Source organism: Gavialis gangeticus, unplaced genomic scaffold, assembly GCF_001723915.1.
Source record: "Gavialis gangeticus isolate Ggan-Ray unplaced genomic scaffold, GavGan_comp1, whole genome shotgun sequence".
Lineage (NCBI taxonomy): Eukaryota > Metazoa > Chordata > Crocodylia > Gavialidae > Gavialis > Gavialis gangeticus.
The window spans coordinates 250,231,862-250,259,352 of record NW_017729032.1 but is presented as its reverse complement, the minus strand read 5'-3'; the positions used below and the strand labels follow the sequence as shown (position 1 = coordinate 250,259,352).

The 27,491-nt window shown below is 42.0% G+C and overlaps 1 protein-coding gene across 1 annotated transcript in view; it reads left to right on the top strand.

Moving 5' to 3' along the window:
* EPHA6 (EPH receptor A6) overlaps positions 1–27,491 on the top strand; it is a 1,262,645-nt gene that overhangs the window by 601,491 nt on the left and 633,663 nt on the right. Inside the window, exon 4 of the mRNA XM_019525724.1 lies at positions 9,994–10,149. Within this exon, the coding sequence (XP_019381269.1) occupies positions 9,994–10,149 (156 nt within the window). The remainder of the gene's footprint in view (positions 1–9,993; positions 10,150–27,491) is intronic.

Below are 27,491 nucleotides of genomic sequence, written 5' to 3'. Positions count from 1 at the left end.
CTCAAGACCCATCAGTGAACCAGGATGGAGATCATCCTTAAACTGAGCAATTACTGACAATAAGTTTGGGTTCTCCAAGAATCAAATGGGTCATGTATGGAAGTGGCCAGATAAGAAACCATACTTTAAGTTTTGCCTTGAAAGCAAGGTTTTGTCTTCAGTTTTCCTGAGCTTAAAGTTCTTCAGCCAGCCATCAGAATACAGCTGGCTGAGAAGAAAAATTGCAGGGAGCTTATGGCATTGAAGTCAGAAACAGAAGCTGTTTTCTAACCTGTAGAACTGCGTAGGAACTGCTTTCTTGGATTTAGGATGCAGGGTAAGAACAGGGTATTGTTCTGAAATTTTATTTTGTTTGTTTAGTCTTATATCTCTGCCTGTATCTCAGCATATGGTTATTGAATGTTTATGCTTATTCTTGTTTTTGTAATGGAATCTTTTGTTATCATTTTCATTTGCTTATTGTTAATGTTAACTTATTGTCAAAGTATGTGACTACACCAGCAGGCCTCTCCCAAGAAAGTGGGGTCCATCTTTTGAGTGCATGACCAGACCAGATTCTTCTAACTGGCAAAATCCCTTCTCCTAAGAGCTGGCAAGACCTGGGTGAGATATGTAAACCTGAAGTGCCTTAGGTTAGGCAGTTGACTTTTGGAGTATCACATTCTATTCTCAGTGGTAAAGCAGCTGATGTCAATGAGAGATTTGGAGCACAAGGGCACCCATAAAGGTATCAGAGTACCCCTTGAGTGTGTCTCAAAGGCTCACCAGGCTGCATCTAATGTCTGTGTGTGTCACACCATCCTTCCTAGAAAAAGGTCATGGAGGCCTATAATAAAAGGTAACTTAAGCAGATAATATATTAAAGATGTATGACAAACACTGCCAAACAATACCCCAACTTAACTTTGCTTCCTAATAAGGTTTTGCAGCACTTCTGAATTTTTTTTAATGCTCAAACTCTGACAAGCCACGAAGGGGAGAGATTTCCAGACCAGAGGTGGAAAAAAATTACTGGGAACAACTTACTACATGTTGGGTACATCTACACATGGAACGTATTCTTTTGGAGCTTATTATATGTAGACACGGCTGGCAAGGGGCCCAGGAAATGTCTGCCAGCCCGGGGCTGCTCCCACCTGGCTCAACGTGCTTCAGGGGGGCTGGCTAGGGCACAGGGTATTTCACTGTGGAGCTAGCTGGTAGGCAGCCCCCACACTGAAGCACCCTCATGCCCCAACCAGCTGGAGCAGCATCTACACTGATGCAAAGTGTTTTACTCAGCAGCAAGATAGTACTTGTATTTACAAGAACTATCCTGCTGTGGAGTAAACTAGAGTACTGTAGCCTAATGAGGGCACACACGTAGAGGATGCTATGCTAATTAGTCTATTGTACAGTAAACATCTCATGTAGATGTTCCTGTTTTCACCAAGTGAACTTGGTACACAGGTAGGATGACCTTAGGGATCAAGGTGGAACATAAAGAAATGGGTCCCTTTTTTTCCTGTCACCACCTGCAAAGTTCACTGACTGACTGTACAACTTTAGAAGTTTACTTCATTCTGTTTTTGTCAGGCAAGAAATGCACATTTCCATATTGAATGGGAGGATCATGTTAATTTTGCATCCTTGCTGTCTGATCAATTTCCTCTTAAATCTTCAAAGCCTTTCACCTATATTGATCCCTGTCTCTCTCCAAAATAAACTTGAGCAAAATATTCCAGCTTTCTGTTCCTGATAATGCTGAACTGTACTCCTTTAATATCAAAGATTGCCTACATATCACTTCAATCATGCCTATCTGACATGGTTGTTAAATGAGTTTTTAAAAGCCTCGGTAGTAATTCGAATGCTCATAAATTTTCTGTGGCAAAGTCTAGGGTTGTAGCAACTGTTCCATCTGGAGGTAAAATGGTGTCACTAAAATCTGATGTCTGCTAGCAGAATCTAAGCCTAGGGAGGTGCAGCAATTGAGATGCTTTATTCCTGATTCTGAATATGTATGACTTTGTTTCTATAAAGAAAAAGTGTCTTTCTTTTCATCTTGAATTTGGCAATCAGACTTCTACAGAGTTCAGTTATTCTACATTTGTGATCATTCTTAGTATGTCTTACCCTATTATATCTATAAAGTACTGATTTTTATTTGAAAGTATTCAGTGACCATCATTGTTTCATTTTGTGTTTGGCCTTGGGGATTATCAACATTTCAGTAACATTACCTATAGAAAAGGTTTTCTGCTATATATTCTGCCTCAGGGTGCGTGAAATGTGCCTGATTTATCAGGTAAATTTACTTGGCTTGGCTTCAGCATGATCTGAAATGATCCTTAGTCATTGAAATGTTTCAGTATGTTATTACATTTTTTAGCTGTTTTAGAGATGGGGGAAAGGATAAAGAAATCCAAATGAAGAACCAGCATGCAGAGACACCCAGTCTAACTTGTTAGAGGAGAGGACTCCAAACAGTATACCCATTGCTTTTTGTCAACTTACCTTGCTGAAGAAACCAAGCCTGCAACTAAGAAAAACATTCACTGCACTCACATTGATCATCTCTGAAGACTTTGTTCAGGAGCAGGACTGACCTGACATGCACTTTCAGGCCCCAGGCTTTAGAATATGAGCTCTTCAGTGTTATGCTAGCAATTAATTTTAACAATCACAAAAAGGGTGGGTAAAATTTTTTGGCAAAAAATATATAATCGGTGATGCAAACATTGCACATGTGTGTCCATTCTAATTGTATACAAACTTAAATATAAATTCCAAAAGACAAAATGCAACTTTTGCAAGTTTATTTTCTAAAAAAGTTAAATGCTTGAAATGTTTAACTAAAAATATTTTTCCCTTCAACTCGCTTCTTTTTAACTAGAAGTCATTTGTTTGCCTAGCTCTAACCACTAACTTAGAATAGTATGCTTACTGGTTACTTTTAAACAAATTAAACTCCATTAATGTCCCACACTTTGATGTTTGCCAGCTAAGAGAAAAGGCAACTAGTCTAAAAATAGTCTGACATTTAACAGTCTGGAGTTAACTGAGTGCATATGATCTCTATATTAAATAGAGATTTCCCAATAAATCCCCTCTCTCTATGTGAGGTAATTTACATGGCCTTATTTATCTTAGAAGCAGAGTGATTTATGATTTATCCTTCCAACATCCTGTGAAGCATTTATCCTTTCTGCACCCCTACAAGGGAGAAGAGTCCTTGTTCCCATTTCATATACGGACACTAAAGAAAGGGGGGAAAGGAGAATCTAAGGAATTAAAGACCAGTCGGCCTAATCTTAATACCTGAAACAATATTAGTGCACATTATCAAGCCACCCATTTTGAATATATAGAGGACAACAAGGTGATAAAAAAAAATAACAGAATGGATTGACCAAGAACAAATTAAATTGCATCAAACCAATCTCATTTCCTGCAGTGACAGGGAAATGGCCTAGTGAAACAGGGAGGAGCAATGGATGTGATATATCTTGACTTAAGTATAACTTTTTTAATTGTCCCATAAAACAGTCTGATAAGAAAACTAGGTAAACATTTTATTGAAGAAATTGCCATAAAGTAGGTGCCCAACTGATTGGAAAACCACGTTCAACAGCAATTACAAATGCATTACTTGCCAAATGGGGAGATATTTCAAGTGGTGTCTGATATATAGGTTTGTCCTGCAGCCTTGTTCAGTGTTTCCATTAACAACTTGAATGGAATAGAAACCATATATATAAAATCCATGTATGATTCCAACTGAAAGACATAGTAAGCACAGGATTGGAATTCAAAATGATTTTGCTAAATTAGAGAAATGTTTCAAAATCAACAATTTGAAATTAAATAACGTGCAAAGTACTCCACCGGAGAAAGAAAATCAAATGCATAAATGCATCATGGGGAATAACTGGCAACAGTATTATAAAATCAGAGTGCGGGGAGGGTTATATTGGACAACAAAAAATTGAAAAGAGGGCACCGTGTGAACAGATACAAAAAAGTACTGATTGACAAGATGGGGCAGATGTGGGGAGCACTTGTTCAACTGAGTCTACTGTAACTATCATCTGTTTGATCTATCCTGCTGCATGTGGAAGTTAAATTATAATGATTTACCATCTGACTCAGTCATGGGAAAACCTTATGGTTTAGCTTTACCTACTTCAAGGTAGGAGCTGACAGGTTACGTAATATGCTCTCACAATCAGTAAGTTTCTGCACTCCAGATAAAAGTAGTATAATTATTTATTTGTCCATGCCTTCATCAGTGAGATGACGTTAAAGAAAATACAAATGTCATTATTAATAATCATGCATTATTAGTCTCACTAAGTACAATACAGGCAAAATATGAGGTAATTGTTCCACTATATGTGGTGTCTGTAAGCATAATTCTGGAGTACTCTATCCAGTTTTGGGCAGAATGCTAAGATGTTGGAAACTTGGAGAGAGTCCAGGGGAGGACAACAACTGTGATAAGATTAGGAAATATGATCAATGTGGAAAGCTTGAAGGAACTGTGTTTGTTTAATCCAGAAGGAAGAAGGTGGGGATAAGAGACATGAAAGCAACATTTTACATACTGGAAAACCATTATAAGGAGTATAGTACTCTATTGCTCACCTTGAACAGTTGGCATTAGGCCAAGAACTAATCATGTCAGTTTGAAGCACAAAAGATTTAGGTTGGATTTGATGGAGGAAAAAAAATGTCTATGGCCCCTGGTACACATTCATTTAAAGGTGCCATGGGATCTGATCCCCAATTCCAGCAATGACACTTCCTGCCATGCAAGGCAGATAGCACAATTTTGGGATCAGGGATTAGATTCCAGTTGTGCCTTTTCTACTTGCCAATACAGGCCAAACCTGAGATTGATCATCACAGGTTGGGACTGCCCTCAAGTTTGAGTCCAGGGCAGTCCCAATCTGTTGTTGCCTGGCAGGGATTTCTCCAAGGGTATCAACCCTGGGGAAGTCCCTTCTAGGTGACAGTCAGCTGATCAGGAAAGTCCCAGAGTTTGAGCTGTGATGCTGCCATAATCTCCCATTAGTTGGCAGGGACCCCCCTGGGATTCCAGTCCCAGGGCAGTCTGTGTGAGCTGATGATAGGAGATCAGGATGGTTCAGGGGCTCAGTCCCCTGACCCATCCCTTTCTGCCATCAGCTGGTAGGGACTACCCAAGAGCTCAAGCCCCAGAGCAGTCCCAATCAGCTATCAGCTGGCAGTGACCACCTGAGGGCTCAAGTCCTGGGAGGTCCCTGCCAACTGATAATTTGCTAATTGGGACAGCCCTGAGGTTTGAGCCCCAGGGCCAATCCAATCAGTCACCATCAGGCAGGAACTGCCCTGAGGTCTAAAAAAAATCAGATTAAGCCTAGTCAAAAAGAGAATATGTGACAAAGGAAGAATTTATATTTTTCTTCATATTTGTACTCTCTTGCATTCTGAGATATCAAGCTAGTTGCTGAGTCATCCTTCCTCAGACTAAGATTTGTCTTCATGGCCCATCCTCAAGGTGCAGAACTCTTCACTGAAATCTTGTACAGATTAAATAATTTCCACCAATTTATTTGTGTGAGACATTTTAAAATAGTATGTTTCTTGTGGCTAGTCCTACCTTTAAAATAATAGGTAGCTATAAACATTCAGAAATTGAATGTCGTTTACCACTACATTTCATTAACAAACAATTATTTTGTTCATTTGGCTATGTCTGCACTGTAAACTTACCATGTTCAGTAATGGCACCTTCAACCATACTGTGCTGCTCTGTGCAAATGGCCTCCTAAATTGGAAACAAGCTAACCATGTCTGCACAATGCTGTGGACAGACTACTCAGAGGGAGACTCATCGGCACAGTCTCCTAGCAGTGCTGACTAGTAGGGCTGTGAGAAGTTTTGGTTCATAGAATCATAGAATCAATGAGTCGGAAAGGACCTAGACAGATCGTCTAGTCCGACCTCCTGCCAGGGGCAGGAAGGAACCCTGGAGGTGGCAGGGGTCATAAGACCCCAGCCAGGTGCCTGTCCAGTCTCCTCTTGAAGATTCCCAGGGAAGGTGAGAGCACCACCTCTCTGGGAAGCCTATTCCAGGCTCTGGCCACCCTTACAGTGAAGTAGTTCTTCCTAATATCTAACCTAAACCTATCCTCCCTCAGCTTGTGGCCATTGTTCCTGGTGACTCCAAGGGGGGCCCTGGTGAACAGACTTTCCCCGAGTCCCTGCTGCTGGCCTCTGATAAGGTTGTAGGCAGCCACAAGATCCCCCCTCAGTCTCCTCTTGCAGAGACTGAAGAGATTCAGGTCCCTCAGCCTCTCCTCATAGGGCTGGCCATGGAGGCCCTCAACCATATGAGTGGCCCTCCTCTGGACCCTCTCCAGGTTCTCCACATCCTTCTTGAAGTGCGGCGCCCAGAACTGGACACAGTACTCCAGCTGCGGCCTGACCAGCGCTGCATAGAGGGGGAGCAAGACCTCTCTGGACCTGTTAGTGATGCCCCTGTTGATGCATTACAGGGTGCGGTTGGCTCTGCCTATTGCTTCATCGTATTGGCGACTCATATTCATCCTGGAGTCAATCATGACTCTGAGATCCTGCTCTGCCTCTGTGCTGCTGAGAGGGTCAGCCCCCAACCTCTAAACATAATGCTGGTTCCCTCTCCCCAGGTACAGCACCCTGCACTTGTCCTTGTTGAACCGCATCCTGTTCACATCTGCCCACTTCTCTAATCTATCCAGGTCTGCCTGGATGCGGTCCCTGCCTGCCGGTGTATTCACTTTACCCCACAGCTTGGTGTCATCAGCGAACTTGAACAGGGTGCTCTCCACACCCTCATCCAGGTCGCGAATGAAGATGTTGAACAGCGCTGGCCCAAGGACCGATCCCTGGGGGACTCCGCTGCCTACACCCGATTCAATTTGGCAGAGATTCAGCCAGATTCAGTGGCTGAATCTCCAAATCCAAATCAAATCAGAAGACCCTTTATTCTCTCTGAATCAAATCAGAACCCTCCGAATTGATTTGGAGAGATTCGGAAAATTTGATGGTTTGGACATAGATACGGCTTTAAATGTTTTTTCTGCATGCCTCAGGGTACCAGATGGCTCGTGAATACTGAGATTCTGGGGTGGATGGAGCATCCCACGGGAGTGCAGGGGGAGGTCCCCAGAATGCTTGGCAGTGGACCCAGAAGTGGACCAGAAGCACTTCCAGTCCACTTCTGGGTCCACTGGGGAGCACATGAGGGACTCCCACCTACCCCCCAGCTTGGCAACTGGTGCCTCCTGGGTCTGGGGGGGGGGGGAACCTGGGGTCCCCCTGCAGATCATCACTGAACCAGGGAGGCACAGGGGGTGGGGCAGTCCCCCACACGCTCAGTGCTGGACCTGGAAGTGGCCAGGAAGTACTTCCAGTCCACTTCTGGGTTTGCCACCAAGCATGCAAGAACCCACCCCGCCATTCCAGTGAGATGCTCCATTTGCCCCACTATCACAGCATTCACAAGCTGCACCTGGTACCTCGAGGTATGCAGAAAAAACATTTAAAGCTGTGTCTATGGCCAAATCGCTGATTCTCCCAATCAGCATTGAGTCTTCAGATTCAGATTTGGCTGAATTGAATTGGGACAGTGATCTGAATCAACAATTCCCCGATTCAGGCCAAATCAAAATCAAATACAGCCTGTTTTGCACACCCCTACTGACTAGCCCTCTTACGGTGCTGTGCAAATGTGGCTGTGGTACTTCCAGCCTGGGAGGCTGCATACTGAGTGCAGGGGAGCATGCTTGAGGCAGCTGCTGCTGAGAAAAATGTACTATGTAGACAAGGCATTTGTTGTAGAGACCAAACTCCTTCTATTAAAGTCAGTAGCAACTATTGGCTTCAGATATAACAATATTAGATCCTAAATTATGCTTTCTAAATGTTAAGAGTCCCAGAATTTATTTTTCTTCTACTGAATCTGTTTAGGGTTTGTTTGTTGTTTTATTTGTTGTTCTGCTTTGCTTTTCAGCACTAATAGAATGGATTTCTTCTAGAATGCAAATAGGAGATGCATTCTGGGAAGGCTGTTGAAGTTATTAGACCCAAACTAAACTCTTGAAATTGCATTTCAACAAATGGTATCTGAATTCTGATATGTAATGAACTGGCGTCTTTGCCAATCCCTGATTTTTTTTGTTCGCTCATTTGCTTCAACCCCAGCTACTAAAGAGATTAGCCTTGTATCAAGCACTCTTGGTAAACACATGGGACAGAATTTGTTTCTAGTATATGTTGATCTCTACTGATCATCTTAAAAAAATGCACTTAATATGAGGTACCAAAACAGATACAAAGAGCATACTCAGTAGTGGTCTTTACGTATTTATAGAATACTTCATTATCATATTTTTACTTTGTCTTATGACAAGAGAACAGAAATACTGCTTAGTTATTGTTGCAGCAGAAAACAGATAGGCCTGAATGTGTCAAAATCTGAAAAAGCCACATCAATCTTTAAAGTAATATTTATAGCAAGGACTTTTATGTTACAGCTGGAGATGTCGGAAGGATTCTGAAACAGTGCACAGCCCTTAGATGTTTTAGCTAAACTTTGATTTGTTTCAGTTCTGTTTTCTGAAAAGGAATATGTAATTCTATAACTGCAATAAACTAGTCAAAAACAGGTATGCAGATTTGCGTGAGCAAATTTGGTAGTTGTCAGGAGAAAGAAATAAATCTCTATCACAATGCTGTGTGGAGTCTGAAGCTATTTTCAAAATAATATTGTAGGGGAAAAGCTTGAGAATTTATTGGGCAGAAGCATTAGCTTTTTTAAAATGACTGGTTTGTATGCCACCAGACAGCAGTAAATCAGTAGATACTGTATAGTAGTATTCTGTCCCAGATGCTCAGGAGCTCTGCCTGACATTCTTTGAACCCTAAAGTATATTTAAAACACCCTTGTATTTCTTCAGCCTCTAAGGAAGCTGGAGATCTAGTTTGCATCCCGGCAGAAATTAAAGTAGACTTGGGGCTCCTCTAAACTGTGCTTGCTTATATAATACTAGGACCATCACACCAGCCAAGGCTTGGCCTTTTTTTGCCTCTTGCACCATGGCACTGGTAGAAACCTGGGAAAAGTGTAGCCTAAGTTAATTGCTACTGTTTCACTAGAGGCTTCCCTTGTGACTGCAAGTATTTTGCGTAGATCTGATGTATTTTCATCCATCTATAAAATGAAATTGTAGCATACCCTTATTTACAGGGATGTTGTAGGAAATTCATTACTGTGAAGCACTCAGTTACTTTAATAACAAAGATTGAACACCTTAGACTAGGGGTGCCCAACTTGCAGCCTACAGGCCACACTTAGCCCATGGAGCCATGGCCTCTGGCCCACAGGGCTCCCTACAGGTTGGGAAATTTGGTGGCAGGAGAACAGAAGCTATAGTACTCCACTGCCCTCCCCTCCTCCCACTGCCACATTTGCAAGCCCTGCATGGTTGCATCAAGGCTAGCCCCACCTGCCCTGAACACCAGATCAAGCCCACAAGCTGCATCTGGCCTGCAGATGGACCTGGCATTGCCCATCCAGCCCATGGGGCTAAAAGGTTAGGTACCACTGCCTTAGATAATAAACTAACCAAGTTTTTCTCTATTATCAAATGAACAGAAAGCAAAATACATCTTCAGTCTGTGATATTGCTATAGTCTTCTACACATTAGTTCCCTAGCAGTAGTGCTGACTACAATCTGGCTGTAAATTGCTAAGAGAGCAATTTGTCTCTTTTCATGGTTGTCCTGCCTGAATGCTGAGAACAGAGATTTTCCACTTAGGCCAGATACCTGAATACAAAGCCAGGTAGTGGATTCTTACTCTGATTGCAATATGGTCTGTAACTAGATTAGGAAGAAAAAGAGGGGACACTGGAAACATGTTGAACTTACGGTATTTATGATGGGAGTCTCCTGATAATAATGAAAAATTGTTTTCCTGTTTTACAGCTTGCAGGCCAGGATTCTATAAAGCTTTCGCTGGGAATATAAAGTGTTCCAAGTGCCCTCCACACAGTTTAACCTATGTAGAAGCAACTTCTGTCTGTCAGTGTGAAAAAGGTTACTTCAGAGCGGAGAAAGACCCACCAACTATGGCATGTACCCGTAAGTCTAATCAATATCAGCATTTGAAATTCCATTCTTCTGTGTCCTATTTACTTTCACTTAACAAAGGTGACATCTCAGCACGCAAATGTTGTGACTCATTCCTCTGAAAGGAAATAAAGAGAAGATGTTTTCCATAATCAAAATTTGAACATCCAGTTTGTTTAGTCCTCAGGTTCCTAAAAATAATTGAAACATTCTCCATTTTAAAGACCTGAGGTTTTTAATTTAGTTTGAGACTTGAGAATTATGTAATTGCCTCACACAGATAACAGGGTTGAAGTCTGAGCACTAATATACATTTCACATATGGAAAATAACACTGTACAAAGTCCTTCCAAACACTGAGGAGTCACATAAAGTTGACAGGGAAAAATATTACTTACTCCATTATTTCCTCAGGCTTAAATAAAAATTATATCTATGAAACAAACATCATCCAGCATATTGGAATAAAAGCTCAGCTATCCAAAGGGCACAAAAATTATGGGGAAAAAAAGAAAGAAAAATGCATTCAGTCAGACACAGGTGTAATTGAACCCTCTAGCATATCCACTTCTTTCAAAAGGCAACTCTTTTTTATCTAGTTTTGATTATGAAAATTATTTTGCCTTTTTTAAATTTGAGAGAGGCATTTTTGTAATCTTTGATTAATCTAAATTTGTCATGAAACAAAACGAATGTATAAAAACCTAAGGGCAGAAATTCTGTCTGGAGAGAGGCATTTTTCTTCTTACTTGGATCAATTTGCTTAGATCTAGAAGCAATGCAATAATATAAATTTTCTTGTCAGTTAATAAAATAGTTCCCCTGGATTTTCATCTGTGGTTTATTATTCACTGGTGTTAATTTGTTGATCCCAAAGTAACAATATCCATTCTATTTTAGAGCATGGAATCAGCAATGGGAGCAATTAAAGATTAGCATATGAATTATGTTATTTAAATATAAAATATTATTACTTTGTTTAATGAATTTTATTACTTTAATTATTACTAGACTTTGCAAATTTTTCTAAGGTCTCTAGTTGTCTGTGTAGTGTCTGCATTTTCTCTGTTTAATACTCTGGTAAGGATTTTATTCTTTCAAATTGTTTTTGTGCTGCATTCAAGTTACCACTTAGACTGTTCCAAAAATTCAACTTTCACCATTAACTATGCAAAGCACCCAAGGGCTACAACCACAAAAGGAGCTGGGGACTGCACTGCTTAGTCCTGAGATTGCTACTAAGAGACAAGTACTGTCCAGTCACTCCTGCTCTGCACAGTTCACTGGCAAAAATGTAGTCATTTTTCACTGTGTGCCCTGGGGTGTTCTCTGGACCACGTTTTCATGCCATTTTCATGGCACATTCTTGGCCCATGTGGAAACAAGTGAGTAGAGGTCACTACCATCTTGACAGTCATTCTGTGATCACTGGAGGGGTGGTAAGGATTTTCTAGGCTAGCCCTTTCTTCTAAAATACAGTGAAGAGAAAGTGGTGGTTTCCCTTGCAACTCAAGAACCTAAAACAATCACCTTGTATGCAGGGAACACATGTTCAAACCTTTCCTATAATGGGAAAGGTCTGATGGGACTTGTGTTCACATCTCTCACATACCAGGAGAATGTTTTAGCCACCTGGGTATATGGTATTCTGGGGTGGGCTCTGACAGCCTCCCAGTTCTACTTTGCACAGCACACACATTCATTTGAGCAGGTACTGGAACTCGGGTTTTCCCCTAGGTAAATGTCCTATGCCACTGGGCTTTGAAGGCATTCTCGTACCTCTTGTCCATCCAAATGGAATGCCAGATGGAAGAATACCTGGTTTCTGAATCCCAGTAATACTTCTTTGTGAGCAAATCATGTAGTTGCTTAGCATTGTCAGGACTTAGCGGAAGAATTAGGTGCCTAGGTGATTTTACTGTGGCAGGTGAACATGGGTTTTGAAGATCTAAATTTTAGATGTAGACATCTAGCATACCAGGCAGGCACCTTAGTCCTCTTGTGGTTATAATGACAAATAATTAAAGACACAGATCCAGTGCTGGTTTGCAAAATCCAAATAAGACCTCTTTGGAATATTGTGAAATAGTCATTTCCATATAAAATGAAATCAGTTCAACTTGGTGAGCAGGGAGACCCAGCTACTTGAGTTTGGGATAACGGGGCCATATCATATGTGGACCTATTGCATTGAAGACAAGTATGTTAAGGTAGAAATGAATTAAAATAGGGCAAGGATATTGTGAAGAAAGGATGCACTTTTATATAATCTGCATAGAAAAAAAGGGCCAGAGTTAAAGAGTATTGAGAGAGTCCTGAACATCATGGTAATGGAAAAAAAAGCATCATTGGTTACATGCTTGATATGCCAGCATGATTGGTTATATACTTGATATTCTAGCCTAGCACTATGCCAGATGATCAAGAAAAATGTTGTGTTTAACTGTAATAAGAGAAACATTGAGGTGAAAAGATGGAGAGTCAGAGACTGAAAGAGAATGCTGTTTGCTTACATAATGACAAATTCCATTTTATATTGTGAGTATATGTTTCCATATTATTTACAGTCTCTCCATTTTCCCTCCATTCTGTTATATTTCTTTTGTGAAAAGTGACTCTCAGCTCCATGGCTTTTTTCAGGACTGTAATAGGAAGCCAGAGGCTCTATCCTGTTACTATAAGATGAAGACTATAACTGATAAGATGTACAGGCAAGAGTAGGCAGCTGAACCTGGGCTAGCTTCAGAAGAGGCAGCTAGGGAGCTAAAGGGCTGCAAATAACTACCTGGTAGCTGGCTTCAGAGTAGTAGGGCAATAAGACAGAGCTCCAGGTAGTCAGAAGGGAAATAATTCCAGCTGTGCCAGGAGATCAGCAGCAAGCTGCTTAGTAGGCCTAGGGAGCACACCTGTACCTGGGTAAGGGAACACCTAACAGAAAAGGAGGAGCTCAGGTAATATAAGCCTGGATCCCTAAGGCGGAGGGACTAGTGGAGCCCTGGACTCCCTGCAGAGGGAGGAGCTCCTGCAGCCTAAGCTGTGAGGGAGTGAAAGCTGCAGGCCTGGAGGTACCCCAGAAGGGCTTTGAGAGTTTTATTTGAAGCACGTTGCTGGCAGTTTGTTTCAGGTTTATACCGGAGGAACAGATTGTGGTTGTGGGGGTGACTAGGAGGCCATGGAGGAGTGCCTGAGAGGTATTCAGGTTTTGGAGCTCTGCAAAGGGCAGTAATGCAAGAGCCTGGGCCAAATCTGAGAGGGCTAAAGGCATGGCCAGTGAAGTTGGAACCTGACATCAGGAAGGGGCCAGAGGCCAACAGGTGGGCTGAGGCCAAAATGGTCAAAGCTTGATCCCCAAGAGAGGGAGAAACAGGAGCAGGCTGTGACCAAGAGGGCCATAGCCTGAACCCTGGGAAGGGAAGGGAAGAGAAGAGAAGCTAGGTCAGAGTAAGTGGGCCCAGGCTAGAGGCCTACAACAAAAGTAACCAGTCAGAATAGGACTAAGGTGAAGAGGGCTGAAGCCTGTAGAGGAACGTGGATGATGACAGTGACACCAGCGAGGCATGGCTATGCGGGAGGCTGGAAGCCATGATTAGAGCCCGTAGGCTCATGAGCTGTGATCATAGAGTCTGGGTAGTGCCAGAAGGGCATGATGGGGCATGTGATCTGCCCGTAGGGAACAGGCAAGCTTCTATTAGGAGATGAAGGGTCCAGAGACCAGAGTTTGAATCAGGCACCAGGGAGATCACTCCAGGACTCGGGGGTAGTCTCCTAATCAATATAGATAGGACTTCAAGGTGTGACAGGTGAGATAAAAAGTAGGGAGTATACCAAGGACCTGCAGTGCAGGCCAGATTAGGATGGCCCCCAGAGGATGCCATGGCTGCCCTCAGGGCCTGTCTTATCATAAGGACTTAACTCTGAGTCCAGCTACACATAATCATTGAAGAAAAAGAGGAATTTAAGAGCACCCTTACACCACTAAGCCTGCTATATAGGTTCCTAATCACTATGAGAGTAGGGCAATGGACTTTACAGTCAGAGCACAGCTAGGCTGGAAGAAGATTGAGAGTGGAACCTTGATGCTGGAATTCCCTCTCACCTTTTCTACTCCAAATGTGCTGACTAATCCAGTTGATCCAACGTGGATGGGAAAGTAAGGAGCAATGTGACATTCCCTGGCTCCAGATGTTGCCAGGGGTGCCTTTGAAAGACATTTCTGGGGGGATTTCACACCTTCATGATGCCCTTGTGATCCAAACATCTTTGCTGTCTGCAGAGAACAGACTGAGGTGTGTTAGGGGCCAGCTCCTTGACTGCTGGCACCTCAGCCTTACCTGTCTCACATAGGTCTTGCTAGCCCATAGTAGAGGGGTTTTTGCTAGCTAGAAGTATGTGCTCAGAAAAGATACATTTCCCATGTCCTTGGCAGAGGCCTGCCTGTATGATCAAATACTTTGAAATCACACTTAGCCTCAAAATAAGTAAATTAAAATGATAGAAAATAATTCTTATAAAAACAAGAGTAAACATAAGAAATCAGTCATCATTATATGAGATACAGGCAGAGATGTAAGAAGAATAAAGAAAAGGAAATATCAGGACAGTAATCTGAACAAATTTTTATTTGGCTCACTAGCTGAGGGACCAAAGCACCATCTGCCCTAGAAGCATGAAGACAAATGCTTGCTCTCAAGGCAAAGTTTATGTATGGTTCCTTATCTGTCTTCTCTTCTGCAGACTAAACAAATCCAGTTCCCTCAGCCTGTCCTCAGAAGTCATGTGCCCCAGGCCCCGAACCATTTGTGCTGCTTTCCACTGGACTCTCTCCAACTTGTCCATGTCCTTGTGTAGTGGGGGGCCCAAATCTGAGCACAGTACTTCAGATGTGGCTTCAGCAGTACAGAATAGAGCAGAATAATTACTTTCCTCTATCTGCTGGCAACATTGCTACTACTGCAGCCTAGTGTGCCATTAGCCTTCTTCACAGCAAGGGCACACTGTTGGCTCATATTCAGCTTATTGTCCACTGTAGCCCTTTCTGCAGAGCTGCTGCTTAGCCAGTTGGTCTCCAGCCTGTACTCAGGTATGGGATTGTTCTGTCCTAAGTGCAGGACTTTGCACTTTTTATTATTGAACCTCATGAGATTTCTTTTGACCCAGTCCTCCAATTTCTCTAGTTTACCCTGAATCCTAGCCTTACCCTCCAGTGTATCTACTATACTCCCCAGCTTTGTATCATCTGCGAACTTGCTGAGGGTACAATCCAACCTGTTGTCCAGATCATTAATGAAGATATTGAACAAAACTGACCTCAAGGGCACTCCACTTGATATTGGCAGCCAGCTAGACATTGAGCCATTGATTACTACCCAATGAGCCCAATGATCCAGCCAGCTTTCTATCCACCTTACAGTCCATTCATCCAACCCCATACTTCTTCAGCTTGCTTGCAAGAATGCTGTGTGAGACGGTATCAAAAGCCTTGCTAAACTCAAGGTACACTCTGTCCACTGTTTTCTCTGCATCCACAGAGCCAGTTGTCTCATCCTAGAAGTCAATCAGGTTGGTCAGGCATGATTTGCCCTGGTGAATCCATGCTGACTCCTTCTGATGACGTTCTTCTCCTTCAAGTGCTTAAAAATGGATTATTTGAGGACCTGCTCTGTGATTTTTCCAGGGACTGAGGTGAGGCTGACTGGTCTATAGTTCCCTGGATCTTCCTTCTTCCCTTTCTTAAAGATGAACGCTATATTTGCCCTTGTCCAATTGCCTGGGACCTGTCTTGATGGCAATGAGTTTTCAGAGATAATGGCTAGTGGCTCTCAAATCTGCATCTGGCCCCATGGACTTGCACACATCCAGCTTTTCGAAATAGTCCCTAACCTGTTCTTTCAGCACTGAGGGCTGCTAACCTCCTCCCCAAACTTTGCTGCCTAGTGCAGTAGCCTAGGATCTGTCCTTGCCTGTGAAGATTCAGGTAAAAAAGGTATTGAGTACTTCAGCCTTTTCTTCAACATCTGTCACTAGGTTGCTTCCATCATTCAGTAAGGGACCCACACTTTCTCTGACCAGTCTCGTGTTACTGACATACTTGTAGAAACCCTTCCTTTTACCCTGCACGTCCCTTGCTAGCTGCAACTCCAATTGCTCTTTGGCCTTCCTGACTCCATCCCTGCATGTCTGAGCACTATTCTTATACTTGTCCCAACTTGTTTGTCCAAGCTTCCACTTCTTGTAAGCTTCCTTTTTGTGTTTAAGCTCACTGAAGGAGTTTTCTGCTAAGCCAAGCTGGTTGCATTTGCTATTCTTCCTGCACATCAGGATGGTTTGTTCCTATGACTTCAGTAAAGTTTCTATAAAATACAACCAGCATTCCTGGACTACTTTCCCCCTCAGACTTGCCTTCCAGGGGATCCTGCCCATCAGTTCCCTGAGGGGGTCAAAATTTTGCTTTTCTGAAGTCCAGGGTCCATACTCTGCTCCTCTCTTTTCTCCCTTTTTTTCAGGATCCTGAACTCAGTCATTTTGTGGTCGCTGCTGCCCAACTTCCCATCCACTTCTATATCCCCTACCAATTCTTCCCTGTTTGTGAGCAGGTCAAGAAATGCACAGACCCTAGTTGATTTCTCCAACACTTGCACTAGGAAGTTGTCTCCAGCACTCCCCAAAAACGTCCTGGATTGCCTGTGCACTGCTCTATTGCCCTCCCAGCGGATGTCAGGGTGATTGAAATTCTCCCTGAGAACCAGGACCTGTGATCTGGATACTTCAGCTAGTTGTCTGAAGAAAGCCTAATCTATCTCATCCTCCTGTGTAAGTGGTCTATAGCACCACAACATTACCCAGTCTCTGGGTTATCTCCAGTTTCATACTGGAGCTCTCAGCAATCATACAGCTCTCTTAGATAAAGTGCAACTCCTCCTCTTCTCCCGTGCCTGTCCTTCCTGAACAGTTTGTACCCTAGTCTGGTAAATGAGATTTGGCATTTGGCAACTTGTCTATACTATGTCAGCAGTGTATTACAGGGATTGTGGGGATGAGCATGTCCCAGTCACTCGCATCTGCTGCTGCAAGTGTCGCAACTTCATCAATGAGGCGGTTCCGAACTCATCTCTAGAATCCTCTAGAACCCTTTAAAAACCATTCTAAAGTCACTTTAAAATGCATTAAAGCATATATCAACTGTGCTAAGTATGCTCTAAGCATCTTAATGTTAAGCCACCTCAGGCAAGTGTTAACTTTTGAGCTGTTCTACCTAGCTTGAGCTAGAGTCTTGTTAGGCTGCTTCACAGAGACCAAGTGACCAGGGTAGTCATTCAGCATTTCAGCATGCACAGCTCCCATCCCCTTTATCTTTGACAAGATTCCCACCCTCCCATGCTCTGCTGCCCCAAAGCCAACACCCCAGATTCCCTCAGTAGGTATGACCCCCAACCCACATGGTACCATGCTGCTTTCTTCAAGGATCCCAGGAGACCCAATCTGAGCCAGGGATCAGGCACATGGCCCTCCTCTCAGAAGGCTATGCTTTTGCCCAAATCTGGGCAGCCTCCTCTCCCAAAGAATTTGGGGGTTGGAGGAAGGTATGGCTTTCCTTCCCAGTCTCCCACATTCTTGGAGGGAGGGGGAAAAGAGCTGCCTAATGCTGAGCATGGTGAGAGCATGGAGCCTGAGGAGGCATGCTTCCCCCTGGTCCATGCTGTCACCATGGTTAGCCCCTGGCAGTTCTTCATAGAGAAAGGAGCCATCAGGCACCAAGAGCGTGGAGCATAGGGAGGCATGCTCCACACTCTTGCCACACACAACCCCTGGGACTTCTCTACCAGAGAAGGGATGGAGTCCTGGTCCTCACCATGCCCTTGCTCATGAGGCCTTCTAGTGGCAAGTCACAGTTATGCAGATCAGAGACTGCATTAGGACTGAAACTGTTCTAAATTTAACATTCCACAGATTTAGAATGGTTTAAGGGCAACCTGTAATAGCTCTCTCATTCTTCTTGACATGGTATAGACAGGCCCAAGTCTGTAAACACAATCCTGTTCCACCCAACTGAAGTCCTTGACAAAACTTTGAAAAATCTACTGTTGTACCACACCTGTAAGTTAAGCCTTGAGATCAAATTGCAAATAGTAGAGAGGAGGAGGGGACCCCACTCAGCATTTGTATGAATGGTTTTTCACTTTGATTAAATTAAAATGTGAGAATGAAAATAACATTAAGATATATTGTCAATCTCTTTTTCATGTCCTCTTTCTATTTAAATGTCATTTGTTGTCAATCTCTTGTTCCCATTCTATTTATTTATTGTATTTGCCATATGTGAGTAATCTATCAGTGATCTCTCTGCATACACATAACAAACAACAAGGAGCAGTGTATCTAATCCCTTGTCTGATTACTCTGCACATAAACTCTAACACTTCCCGCTATAATGTGATTAGAACAATTGATCCACTTTTTTCAAGGTCAGAGGCAGGTAGGTTTAAATTAAGTATCCAAGTCTGAATGCATTTCTTAAATAATTATGAAGCCAGCAGTGTGTTGAGTATTGTAACATCATTGTAGTGAGCCTGTGCGAGTCGGCAGTGATCCAATCCAGCTTCAGATCTGTCCACTTCAGATGCCAGGGATCTGATCTGGAGCTCCGGCCCAGGTTTCTGCTTCGATCCGGCCAAAGCAGCTCCAAAGCTTTGGAGCCGCCTCGGAGATCCGGCCATAGGGTATAATGGGGAATCAATGAAATATCTATAACTTTGGGGGGGTTTTGTCTTATTTGGATAAAACTCGCAGGGGTAGCCCATGCTGAGAGCATGAAGGCTGACAAGTTTCAAGAAGACCAGTGCAGGGGTTTGGTGGGAACTGTACCCCAAATTCTTGAAAGCAAAACTCATGTCACATGTATGTGTTACAACACAGGGGGTTGAAAACTGCAGGGGTGGTGGCCCCTGGTGAGACCACAAAGCCTGCCAAGTTTCAAGAAGATTAGTGCAGGGGTTTGGGGGAAACTGTACCTCAAGCTGCTGACAGGCAAAACTCGTGACACAAATGACCCTGCGTGCGTTAAGGCACAGCAGGGTGAAAGCTGCAGGGATGGTAGCCCCTGCTGAGGCCATGAAGCCTGCTAGCTGTTGAGGATATCAGTGCAGCAGGGTTCTGGGGCCCTGCATCCCAAGCTGCTGACAGGCAAAATTTGTGACATGGGTGCTTGTGCAACTGACTATCTCTGTCTTGGGGCAGTTGATTGTCTGTATTGATGATTTCCTCTCCTTAGTCTCTGCTTTTGTAGGTGTTAATTGATGGTAATTAAATGGCTACATTAGCTAGCTACTGTGTATTGAGCTGGTCCCTGAGTGAATCATGATTGATTGGTAACTGGTAACACAGTAGCTGAGCAGCCAGGCCTGCAGTAGTGTCTCCCACACCCCAAGACAGAGACAGTCAGTTGCATGAGCACCCATGGCATGAGTTTTATCTGTCAGCAGCTGGGGTGCAGGGCCCCAGAACCCCCCTGCACCAATCTCCTTGACAGCTGGAAGGCTTCATGGCCACAGCAGGGGCCACCATCCCTGCAGCTGTCACCCCACTGTGCCTTAACACACAGTGTCACCCATGTCATGAGTTTTGCTTGTCTGCAGCTTGAGGTGTAGTTCCCCCCAAACCACTGCACCTATCTTCTTGAAACTTGGCAGGACTTGTGGCCTCACCAGGAGCTACCACCCCTGTGGCTTTCATCACCCTGTGATGTAACACATACACGTGACATCAGTTTTTCTTTCAATAATTTGGGGTGCAATTCCCCCCAAACCCCTGCATTGATGTTCTTGGAACTTGGCAGACTTCATGCTCTTAGCAGAGACTACAATCTCTGAAAATTTCATGCAAATAAGACAAAAAACAACAAAGTTATAGATATTTAATTGTTTCTCCATTATACCCTATGGCTGGATCTCCAAAGCGGCTCAGAAGCTTTTCCATTGGAAGCTCCAAACTGCTTCGGAAAGCCTAACGAATCCAGAGCTTCAATCCAAACATGCTGATTCAGACACCGAAGTGTCCAAAGCTTCTCCGGATCTGAAGCTTTGTCCGAAGCCTCGCACAGCCCTATTGTAGAGTAGCAAAACAGAAACAAAACAGATATATATTTTTATAGTCCCTTTGTTCTTATGCATCTGCATATTTGTTTACTTTTTGCTTTCCTTCTCTAAGCCATTTTACTGTATGACCTTAGGGGGAAAAAAATGGGTTTTCATCCATTGATCTCCAAAGTGGACCTTTTAGACCTTTGTAAGAGAGACTTAACATCCTCCCGATATGTGTATCATACCCATTTAACAAATGGGCAAACACAAGCAAAGAATTTGAAATGTAAGTATGAGTGACCAGAAAAGAATATGCAATTCAATCCCTTGTTCTACTCAGAAAGAGACCTTTCATTCCTGATTTGCAATAATGAAGTGAAAAGATTTGAACAGAAGGTCATCTAATCTGACACTCCACACCAAGTAGCATTTGTTAAATGTGTGCGCTAAATACAGTAATGGACTCAGGCCATAACATCCAGGATAAGATTCTGCATGTTCCAAAATCTGAGGTTAAATCGTGGTTCAACTGAGAGCCATGATAAAACCTTTTAGTATATTCAGATGAGACTGTGCTTCATTTATAGGCAAAGAAGCATTCTTGGTTATGAATAAATTGCCTCATCTGAAACAGTGGATTCTGGGAAGAGTAACTGTGATATGCTAACTTTTGGATTGTATTGGGAACCCAGATTCCAACTATTATCTTGTTTCATCAGTAGACATCATAATATTTTCTTTCTCACTTCCAGCAAACTGTTATACCCCCAACAACATTTTACCATTTACCATCCAGTTAACCCTAGAATCCACAACCCTTTTCAAGAGAAAGGCATATGATGGTGTTTTTGTATTATCTCTTCTCCCCTGGAGATTTTCTGGCAGTGGCTACCTTGTCCTCTACCATTGGTAAGGGATATTCTATGCAGATGCTGCATAACCACCCCCAAAAATGGCTCTCAGCAGCAGTGTTGAGCAGGCTACTTTTGCAATTTGAATGCTTTATCAGAATCCAGCAAAATTGCAGTGTGATCAGGGCCCAAGTTAGTCTTCTAGCAGAGTGAGTTCCTGGGCACTTTCCCCTCTATACAGCTGCTGCCCTCTGGTGCCACTAACACGAGTAGGTATAGTTTCCATAGCCACTTATTTCTGCAGCTGAATTTGGATAGGCTAATATTGCATACGTTTGTGCTGAGTGACAACTTATTGGTGCATATCATTGTCATCAACATTTTCTGACCAATTACCATATGGTTGTATTTGAGTTTGCATTTCCCTTTTGAGATTTCTGCAGCATTCAGTTTGCTTATCCTTACCTTTTATGTACAAAGGGTAGAATTCACTTTATCCTTGTTGAACCTACACATTTGAGGTCTGTGCAGAACAGCTGTGGTGAATTTTCTGCCTGCACACAAACCAAGACCAGGTGTGAACCACTCTGAGGTATAAAATCTGATCTATACTTTCACCCCTAGCCTGCTTCCCTATGAGACTTTCTTTGCCAGACTGCGCATGTATGCAGAGAAATGTGTATGCAGAGAAGTACCACCTTGTGATACTTAATGATGTGAAAGAATTTGTTCATGCTTGGGAAAATGTTTCATGTAGGAAGAATTAGTCAGACTTTATTTTCTACTGTTGAGTGTCAAATAGTTGCTCTAAATAGTAGTGAAAATCACAAAAGTCATGATTTTTTTTCTTGGGATGAGAGGGTGAAATCCACCATTTTCACTAATGTGCTTGTTTTCATAAAAAATCAACATAAGGAAATCCCTAAGAGCTTTGCACACAGATGTCTGCAAAAGGTTTATTGCTGCCAAGGTTTTTCAATGTGTCAAATAATCTTTGTATAATTTATAAATTATAACAAAGCAATCAGGCCACATTCATAAAAGCCCAGTGACACATAATTTAGCTGAATCTGAGGATTAGAATTAATTGTCTCTCTTTGTTCCAAGTTCTAAATCTTAGTAAATGATTCACGGCATGTTATTATAGCTTAATATTTGCATGAAATCACAGTTTAGCTGGCATAATTTACCAGCAATTAAAAAGCTATTTAATCATCATGCAAATTGGCATGAGGGCCCTTGAGAATGAAGGGTGTCTTTTTTTTCAGTATCTGAAGGAGGACAGTTATATGCTTTCAGACACCCCTAACATAATAGATAACATTCTTCCTATTCAGGGGAATATGAATGCACAGTAATTCATTTTTTCTATTATAACTAAGGAAAAAGTCCCAAATCATGAATATATCACTCTCTAGTACAAAACTAACAAAAAAGTAACAACATCTGATTTTTTTTTCCTACAGTACTGGTTCATCTACTGATATCATCTACATAGTGACAGAAATCTGGCAGAATACTGAAATAGACAAAACCTGTGAAAGACAAAGCTGTGCCCTCAGTGCTTGGATCCACTTGAATTTCTTTGTCTTGATCTGCCAAATTCAGTCAAGTAATGTACTAAACTTGAGCTATGATGACCATTATCATAATATTTATCTCTTGTGCAGCACTAAATTCAAACCACATTCTGCAAACATTGGCTCCAATCCTGCAAGGATTTACACACATTCTAATCTTCCAGTGTTTAAGTATTCCCAGTAATGTCAATGGGATTACTTCTGGGGTTCAAGTTTTACACATTAGCATAATTAAGACTTATACAGACTTCCTCTCACACCTAAAACACCCCTTTTGCTTTAATAGTGGGAGTTTGTTAGGACTATTCATTATTTAATCATCACAATATGTCTTGGGGGACAGGAATAATTACCTCAATTTTACAGATGAAAGAACAAACGTTAAGAAAATCTTCAAAGGCATTTATTAATTGTAGGTTTCACATTTCTTAATTTGGAACACCTAATTTTCAAAGGTGCATGGATACCCCCTTTTTATATCCTAGGATCAGGACTTCTTTCCCATGCTGGATATCTGAAAGTTGAGGCACTCGCACTTAGTTGTCATTTTTAAAAATCTGGAAATAGTTGCTATGCCCCTGGCTGTAAATTGTTTCACTCTCTCAAATGATCTGCATGAGAAAGAAACTAACTAACATGAGTTCTTGATGTAAGCTGTATTGATACATATTTTTTAATTAAAGTATTTTGAATCTCCAATATTAGATATATTTGAATGTCACATACCAAGAAACAGTTGCTTAAAATATTTTGTGTAGCTATAGAGTTAAGAAGAATAAGAAAAAGCAAAATAAACTACTGCTGCCCAAATCAAAAAGTTATGTATTAGTCTTTACCACAAATGAGCCATAATATTTCTGACCCTAAGCCTAATGCTAGAACTAGTTTGTAAATTCTCTCCTGGTACTTTGAGCAGTAACTGGTCCCGACCGAAAGAGACATCTTTTTATCTGCTAAACTAAGTATTTAATACAGACAGAGATTAACTATGATCACCCATACAAAAATATTTTAAAATCTACCTGTGCAAGTAGAAAAAACCCTATACAATCTAATGTGCTTGGAAAATAGCACCTAACTCATCATTACTCATAATGTAAACTTCCTCCTAGTAAAACCACATTCTCTTTTCTACACGTACTAGTTAACTACAAGAAAACCTCCACTGAGATGCTCAACTACATATCACTGATTTTTAAAAAAATCCACATTATTCCCAGTGCCTCAACAATAAAGAAAGAAAGCTTTGTCTCCTTTATGGAGTGCTCCAAATGGCAAGAACATGTAGGAAAAGTTGTATTTTTTTAAACTTTTCACTACCCACATAACAAATATGCAAAACCACTTACAAAGTACAACACAATAAGAAGATAGCTTTAAATACTGGATTTACTTGAATACAAGACAAGGGGCACAGACAGAAGTGACAATTTTTGCCTGAGCTGGCCACAGGAAGCAGTCTATGGCCATGACCAAACACAAGTGCATGGCTGCACACAACTTAAAAAATGACCCATCAGGTGAAAATCTGAACCCTCATTATATGAGGGAGGCTGCCTCCCAGCCTCAAGCTGTTTTCAGAATGGGAGGAGGAAAAGGGAACAGAGGGAGTTTTTTGTCTGGGGGGTGGGGTGGGTGTATTGGAGCCGACCTGCCCCTGAGGTGGAAGGGCTGCAACTCACTCACCCCACCATCCAACACTGGCTGGAGAACCCCTAAAATGAGCTCCCTCTGTTCCCTTTCTGAAAAGTTTATAGCCTTGCAGGGAGGAGGGGCTGTTGCTAGGGGAAAACACCTGCAGGCTCCCAGCCAGCAGCTACATTCTCCCACAAAACCAAGAGTGAACTTCTGTTTGGTCCAAAAGATTGTTGTAACTCAGAAAGCTTCCTGCAAAGCATTCTCACTTACAGCGGGGAGCTGCACTTCTTTTTGTGCCTAAAGTTTTCTTACCCAGTCACTCCTTACAGAACTCTTTTTCTTCATTCAGAACCCCATGAAAAACTATTACCTCAGTAACCATGTGCAACTCTCTTCCCTTCCCATCAGCCCTTTCTGTTGATTCAGTGAAACAAGTGTGTCCATTCCTTTTTCCTCCACGTCTTCTCCTCCCCTTCCTCTCTGATCTCTTCCTTGTCCCAATGTAGTATTTCATTTAATGCAGCCACAGCTTCATGCACACTCTTTAAGTGAAAGCCAATTCCTTAAACACAAAAAAAGTTTCTTAATTTCCATAAACTAGTTTTAACGCATGCTAATAAAGTCCTTAATAATTCCAAAATTTTACTTGTAATTAATTAGTAGTAGTAGTAATCCATAATTAATTAATAAGTCCATAATTTCCTCTAGTCTCTTGGGTATGAGTCCATATAATCCCATTTCTCATGCTAACAACAGGTTTATCTTGGTGACACTCATAAAGAAGCACATCTTTTCCCATACCCCCTGTGCATATATATGCTCGCAAAACATTTCCCACGGTTTCTTCTTCTCCACACCTCTCCGTTGGGCACCTTGATGAGCTCCTCAAGCTCCATCTGTGTTGAACCTCTTTCACCCACAAGTTTTCCTTTCAACCATCCATGTTAGGTCAGCATGTCCCCCTTTTAGTTGTTTGCACATCACTGCTTGCCACACCTTCTTCACTTTTCCTTCTGTGAAGTTTCCCACCAACACCATCCTGTCTCTCTTTCATACCACTTTCATTGCTTTCTTATAATCCTCCAGATCCTCCAGCCCTACCTTCCCTATTTTATACCTCTGCATGAAACTTTCCATCCTGATGTAATGACCTGGCAGTTGCCAAATATTAGCTTAATGTTCAATACTTTTACATGTTTCTTTAACTTTAGAATAAGATAAGTACATTTCAGGTTTACTCATAGACATGCCAAACTAAAAAAAAAAAAAAGGATGCTGGAGGGGGATGAGAGAGAATGTTCAATATAGACTGGCCCAGTTATGCTGGCAGTAACTGGTATATAGCGCACGATTCCTAATCCATTCAGTTACTAGATGTAATATCTAAAACAGACATTTAAATCTCAAATAAATCATGGTTAGGACTGAATGTAATGACATAACATGATATTACTGCTGTTCATAATTTAGTAATTTACAAGCAAGAAAATTAAAAAAAAAACCCTATTTGAAAGCACTTTCAGTCTAAGGCTGAGATACAGAAATGAGCTTCTTTTGGTTGGGCGCCTACATGTGTGTGTGGCCCCACTGGAGTTAGTTGGGTTTCACATGGAGATGGGGCCCAGTTCCTCAGAGCTCCGCATAGCCAGCAAACATTTGTGCATTTGAATATTGTTGTATGTATGAATGGTACTAATGTGATCACAGAACTGTTTGTATTTGTAAAGTAATTTGTGCATGGGTCTTGAAGGGATTGGAACTTAAATTAGGAGGTTAACATAAGAAAAGCTTACAGGATAAGGTTGTGGCTAGAGGTGAGGGCTGAGGAAAGGAAACAATGTTCCTATCTGTTCTCTTAACTTCAAATATGAAAGTCCAATTTGCTTACCCAAGAATGCAAGTGAAAATAAGTTAATTATGGAAAAAATGTCACTTACAACTAACAATATCATTAAGTATAGTAAATGTGAGCATTTGTTCTTTATGAAAGAAAGAAAACTAGTTTAACGTCCTGCCTTTTTATGATCCTAGCTATTTATCTTTTTCCCATTTTTCTCAAGTTCTGTTTTAATTATTTTGTTATAAATTCATTTTACTGAAATATCTCTTCCTTCTCCCTTGGTTTAATTTGTTTTATTTTACCTTTTACTTTTTAGTGGCTTGCCCTGTTGAGGAAATTGATTTCTGCTACTTTGTAGAGCAGATTGTATTGATAGACTGAAACAGTGCCTTAGGGTGCCTATGCACATGCATCAAGGCTGATTAATCGAGTATGTTGGAGTGTGGTAATTACTGCGCTCCAGCAGATGCCAACATCATGTGTATCAGAGACCCCATGCTGAAAAATGGTGTTGAGGGTGCTTTAACTAAAGCTCGTTGGATAACCTTTAGTTAAAGCGCCCCTGCTGCCATTTTTCAGTGTGGGGATGGTGATACACATGAAGCTCTGGGTGTTTTAAATAAAGTGGCTCTTTGAGCCACTCCGATTAAAGTCCCTACCCCTCTCCCCCCACCTGCTGGACCACATGTATAAATGCCCTCATTTCAGTTTGAATCAATAGAAATATGTTTTATTACTAAGAAATTAAAATGTCCATCTTTTTTGACAAATCAGCTTTGCTTGCTTTTGTATGCATTTCACTACTAGATGTATTAATTCATTCACAGAAATGCTGACATATGTATGGTGCTGCTAAATACTCTGCTGCACCCAGATCTTCAGTGTTTAAGAGTGCCTTTCACCTGCTCCATCTGGAGAGGGGTCTGTGACCCTTTTGTTCAGATCCATATCTGGCTACCATTATCTATGCCTTTTTAACCTTAGGATTACACTACTGCCATGTATATGTGAACATGCAATGTGCATGTGGGGCTGCCCTTGAAAACTAGAGGCTGCAGCAGGTGCAGAACATGGCAGCTTACCTTCTGACTGGGCTGGGTTTCCAGGAGCATGTATCTCCAGTGTTCCTGAGTCTGCACTGGCTTCAGTAGTAGGGGTGTGTGAAGCTTTGGGTACTGATTCAATTTGGAAGAGGTTCAGCCTGATTCGGCAGCCAAAACTCCAAATCCAAATAAAATCAGGAGACCAGTTAAAGGGTCCAAATTGATTCAAAGCTCTCCAAATCAATTTGGAAAAGATTCGGAGAGCTTCAGTGATTTGGGTGGTTCCTGCTTGCTGCAGCAGGGAGTTGGACCCAGACTCTGTGCTG